This window comes from Babylonia areolata, chromosome 3, assembly GCF_041734735.1.
Source record: "Babylonia areolata isolate BAREFJ2019XMU chromosome 3, ASM4173473v1, whole genome shotgun sequence".
Lineage (NCBI taxonomy): Eukaryota > Metazoa > Mollusca > Gastropoda > Neogastropoda > Buccinidae > Babylonia > Babylonia areolata.
In genome coordinates, this window is record NC_134878.1 from 55,072,791 (window position 1) to 55,078,569 (window position 5,779).

Here is a 5,779-nt window from a genome sequence, read left to right on the forward strand (position 1 = left end):
TTATTCAGTTCCAGATTCATGTTCTTTTGTTGTTGATGTTGCCGAGTATTGTTTATGTTCAGTGTTGTTGTTGTCACTGCATTATTTCTTATTCTTCTCATTTTTACCCACTGCTTTGTTTCTCCTTTTTAAAAATTTCTTTTTCGTCCACCAAAGTACCACCACCACCACAGGAAATAAATTAAAGAATTATATAAAAAAAAATTATAAAAAAGCGGCAGGAAGTTTAAAACGACCTATACCAAACACAGCTGATGGAGCTTTTCACTTCTGTGCACCATTGAGTCGTGGCTGTGTGATGATTATCTGGTGAACTGAATGGTGTATATAAATTATTATGTTATCTGGGAACAGAATTGCTGGGGATTGGAACTTGGACCCTCAGTGGTGTGTGTGACACTGGTGCCGCGTTCCCGCTTGTTTTGATCCCGACGTCCAGAGCTTGACAGACCGTCAAACCGGCGTTCATGTGGCAGTGGTGATCGTGTTGGCCGTGAAAACGTCAGGTAGGATTCCGCTGGCTGTGAAGAAGAACTGCTACTGTTGAGGTGTGTGTGTAAGTGTGTGTGTGTGTGTGTGCGCGCGCGCGCGCGCGCGCGTCGTGTGTGTGTGTATGTGTGTTTGTTTTATCTTCTTCAGTTTAACGTCTATTCACTATAAGTGTTTTTAGACGGAAAGGAGTAAAGCCGGTAGTGGATAAAGGAAAGGGAATGCATGTGAATATTAGTGTAAAAAAAGTGTTCATATTATGTATCGGAGGAAAAGTATATTGTAAGAAATTAAAGTCTAAAGAGATTGTGGTGTGTATTGAATGAGGTGTCAGTCATGGGAAGGAGAATATGTATATGCATATCAACAAGTATTAACTTACAACAACTGATGTAAATCAGTATAAATAACGACATTAATTATAATACATCAGAGGAGGATACCAAGTGGACTGGAGTTAAAAATTTCCGAAAACATTCTAAGCAATGAATAATCATTCAAAATCTTTTCAGTGGTTAATGAAATATTGGAGGAAAAGTCATCAGCTACAGCTTTTGGAATTAACTGTCTTATGCTTGGACAATGAATGAGCAGACTGCTTACAGTTATTTGCTTACCGCATATTATATTTTTAGAAAATTTTGTAGAAAAGGCATTTAAACGAATTCTATACATTAGGCTTGTAATTTGTCTTGAATGTGCTGTTGGTGTCAAATTTAGAAAATGTTTGGGATTAGCTGAATTCTTTGTGTTTACACAACATTGGTAATGTTGATTATTTGAATCTATAAGTAATTTCTTAAATCGATTTATAGATACATTCTCTATTCAACTAATGCATTCATGTACATCTAACTGGATGTCAAGTTATATTGTATCTTCGAATTTACGTGCTGCTCGTCTAGCTGCTTGGTCTACCCACTCACTTGAAGATATTCCACAGTGCGAAGGTACCCAACAGAAAGTTATATTAATGACCTGTTTTGTGACGGGCGCCATAGCCGAGTGGTTAAAGCGTTGGACTTTCAATCTGAGGGTCCCGGGTTCGAATCTCGGTAACGGCGCCTGGTGGGTAAAGGGTGGAGATTTTTCCGATCTCCCAGGTCAACATATGTGCAGACCTGCTAGTGCCTGAACCCCTTCGTGTGTATACGCAAGCACAAGATCAAATACGCACGTTAAAGATCCTGTAATCCATGTCAGCGTTCGGTGGGTTATGGAAACAATAACATACCCAGCATGCACACTCCCGAAAACGGAGTATGACTGCCTACATGGCGGAGTAAAAACGGTCATACACGTAAAATCCCACTCGTGTACATACGAGTGAACGTGGGAGTTGCAGCCCACGAACGCAGAAGAAGAAGAAGACCTGTTTTGTCAGTTGGTGAATAATATGTTTTATTTCCATTGTCATCTCAATTCGCTTCTTTGAATTTGGAGATTCTATAGCTTGTAATACTGACTTCGAGTTTACGCATAATAAAATCTCACATACAGTTTTCGGAATGACTGAAATATAATTTAAGGCCATAAGTATGGCTATAAATTCAGCTGTGAAAATGGAATATGGTGTACCAATATAATTTTTCTATTCTAAATGAAGGAATTACAAAAGCCGCTCCTGAATTACCATTTTCTAGAACAGATCCGTCTGTGTATATTTTTAGATAATTTGAATATTGATTTTCTATATGGGAGAGCGCTTCAGATTTTAATAGAAATTGTGACTGGTTCTTGGATAAATCTGTATAATCTATGTCAAAGGTAGCTTCACACTGCTCCCATTCAGGGACTGGTGAACAAGTAGATATTTTTGCAATTTGCTTGTTGTTTGATTCCGTAGCACTAATGATATCTGATGCAAATGTATTAATGGATGTCATAGACTGTATTGTCTTAGCTCTCTTATCAAAATCTTTTTGTGAACTCAAATTAGCTTCTTCTGTTGAAAATGTTTCATATGCGAAAGATCTGATAACTGAACGAATTTCGCGGCTGAAGCTTTCCTTTGTTCATCACTGAGAGATAACATTTCTGAATCTCTGTAAATCCCTAAATATGATGTAAGAATGGGCACACCTAGAGCGAGTTTATAAGCTTTACAACCAATGCTTTGCAGCTGCTTTAACAAATACACTGAAAAATACCTCCTGAGCGTATGTCAAGCGTGAACGTACGAGGGAGGTAGCGAGAGATATCAACGCTTTGGTATCCTGCCCCCAGTGCTGTTTATAAATTATTTTATGGAAATTTAGACCTTTTCTTGCTTTGTTTAGTATATAGTCAATATGATAATTCCACGAAAGCTTGGAAAAATTTAACAGATTGTGTATATCTGATGATAGTACCATTTATTGTAAACGCGGGGAGCTTTTCTGGGTCTGATCCTGTATTAAATAGCATCATATTTGTTTTTTCTAAGGACAATGATAAACTATTTTCTGTCATAAAATTGTTGATTTTATCAACTTCTCACCGGTATATTTTCTTTATGTAATTCAATGTCATAGTAGGCGTTTTATTTTTCATTGTCACATTCATCCATAAACAAATATCATCAGCAAATTGAGCCAAGACTGTATCTTTAGCTAGCTTGTTAGGTAGATCTGCTAATAATATATTGAATAAAATCGGCGAAATTACGTATCCTTGTGGTAACCTCATGTGTAATTGTCTGGGGTTTGAGTAGGTATTTCCAATTCTTACTTGTATAAATCTATCTGATAAAAAAAAAAAAAAAAACCTTCTAATATAATCATACATGCTGCCTGTGATACCGATATTTTTCAGTTTATATAGAAGTCGAGCATGCCACACTTGGTCGTATGGTTTTTTCACATCAAAAATGGCTCGTGTGTGTGTGTGTGTGTGCGCGCGTGCGCGCGCGCGTTGTTGTTGTTGTTGTTGTTGTCACAGTTGTTGGTGTTGTTGTTCAGTGTTGTTGTTGTTGTTGTGTGTGTTCGCACGCGTATGCGAGTATGTACGTGCGTCAGCTTAATACGTGTGCGAGTGTGTGTTCGTCATCAGCGGTGGAAATTACTTCGTTTTCTTTTGTGTCTTACTTTCTTTTCGTTATTAGCCACTTTCTGCATTGGTGACTGATCGCATTGTAAGCGTTTGGGACGTTTTGTCAGGTGAGATACTGCAACAAGGAGCCGCATTTGATTGTTCTTCATCCAGCATCCACTGTCGTCGATTCACAAAATGTCCTTTCCAGCGTCGCTAGCATCTGCCTGTTGGGTCAGGTCAGGGGCAGAGCCCTTGCTACTGGTACCATGTAACCCAGTACTACCTGCCGCATGTGAAGTCTCCGGGCCCGGCAACGACGGACCAGGCGGACGGAGGAGGAAACCTTTCCCAACCGGGCTGTGAAGGCGGAAGAGGATGACCAAAGGGCAGGGGGAGCTCTTATCCTTGGCTAAAAGTCCCCATAGGAGACGGAACTCCGAAGAAAAAACCTGCACCTGCCGAGGCCGTTCTACATGTGGCAGTATCTGCACCTGTGGGACTGTGAACGTCGGTAGGCGGGAGAGTGAGGGAAGGGACTGCACAACTCCTGGCAGTGACTTTCAACCTCCAAGTATGGTTCGTAGTCGTAGTGTCAGGTGCTGTGATGAACCTGTCAGCCGGAGCTAGCACTCTTGCTGAATGAAAGAATGTCACTTCAACAACCATCCGGATGGGACGGTGACGAGTATGATGATAATGATGTTAACAACGATGATGATGATGATGATGATGATGATGATGATGATAATCACAAGCAGCAAAACAACAGTTGATAATGATAGTAATAATATATGTTGATGATGATGATGATGATGAAAAAGTAATGATAATGACAATAACCATAATAATGATAACAAGAATGATGACAACAAGAATAGTAATTTTTTTTTTATTCAAGTTATATTATCACAGTAAGTATTATCATTGTTACTACTACTACTACTACTACTACTACTGTTACTACTGCTACTACCACTCCTACCACTCAGTACTACTGCTACTAGTACTATTAACAATAGTCTCTATAATAAAGCTGCGAAACTGATCTTGTTCGCCGAATTCAAAGTGCTTACAATGCAAACACACTTCACTTTGCACGCACTGTGCACACCACCAGCTTACACATAGGGAAAATTTAATAGTTTAAGAGAGCAAAAAATGAGAGAAAGAAGAAGAATTAAAAGGAGAACGCTTGTACAAAGAAAAGCTATATATATAGGCCAATGTCGTGCAGGACTGAGGAGAGGGCATCGTTTGCCACACTGATATAATGATACACCGGACAAACCGCGTTGTGAGTACATTCAGTCAGTGAACTTTGGATGCGGTACCGCGGAGAGCCGGAAAATGTTGCATGGCGAGATACTTAACCTCACGCCACACACTGACTCAACAGATACTGCACACACACACACACACACACACACACACACTGCTCATTGTCTCCCCTAAGTTAATGAAATCGACACTTCCGTCTTTTGTGTGCAGCAACGTACAGAAACAGCAGCAGCAGAAACAGCAACAATAACACTAAAAACAAACAGCACAATAGTATTTTACTTTTACTGCAACCAGCAACTCTCAACCATCGAGAGAGAGAGAGAGAGAGAGAGAGAGGTTCCGGCACAAACCCCCATCACACAAACCATGGGCCATCGGACGTTTTCGGAAGCAGTCGGATCCAGCACCTATTATCCTCATGCTGCGATTTCCTGCCTCGTCAGTCTCATCCTCTACAAGTTCGTCAGTCCTCGAGTGTCCAGAAAGATCTGGAAGAACTACGATCTCTCGCCTGAGAGTGTCAGGGTGAACTGGGATACCAGGTGCGTTTGGGGAAAGGTTTTTTTTTAATTAATGGGGGAAGGGGATGAGGTTGTTGATTTCAAACTGTCGGGTTTTTTTGGGGGGGGGTGTTTGTTTGTTTGTTGTTTTTTTGTTGTTGTTTTGGGTTTGTTTGTTTTTTTTCGTTTTTAATTTTATTCTGTTTTCTTGTTTGTTTGGTTTGTTTTTGTTTTCTTCTGGCTTTGGAGGTGTGTGTGTGTGTGTGTGTGTGTGTGTGTGCGTGCGTGCGTGCGCGCGTGTGCGTGCCTGTCTGTGTATGCGTGCCTTACGTCCTTCGTGTCGTGGGTTTAGCCTTACGCCTACACACGCACACGCACGCACGCACAGAGAGAGAGAGAGAGAACACTGAAATGTTTAATGTCAATAACTGTGCAGCTGTATTGGCATATGCATGAGAGTGCAAATCAGAACAATACTGTGAAAATAATGAAACAAA

At 40.4% G+C, this 5,779-nt stretch overlaps 1 protein-coding gene across 3 annotated transcripts in view; it reads left to right on the top strand.

The window, feature by feature from the left end:
* The first annotated feature begins 287 nt into the window (after positions 1-287).
* LOC143280634 (TLC domain-containing protein 4-B-like) overlaps positions 288-5,779 on the top strand; it is a 19,883-nt gene continuing 14,391 nt past the window's right edge. The window contains exons 1-2 of one of the 3 annotated variants that reach the window (XM_076585356.1): positions 288-548; positions 4,990-5,324. In XM_076585356.1, coding sequence (XP_076441471.1) covers positions 5,149-5,324 — 176 coding nt within the window. In that variant the 5' untranslated portion in view covers positions 288-548; positions 4,990-5,148. Of the gene's footprint in view, positions 549-4,909; positions 5,325-5,779 lie in introns of those variants that run through there. The other 2 variants (XM_076585358.1, XM_076585355.1) reach the window with 2 other exon arrangements.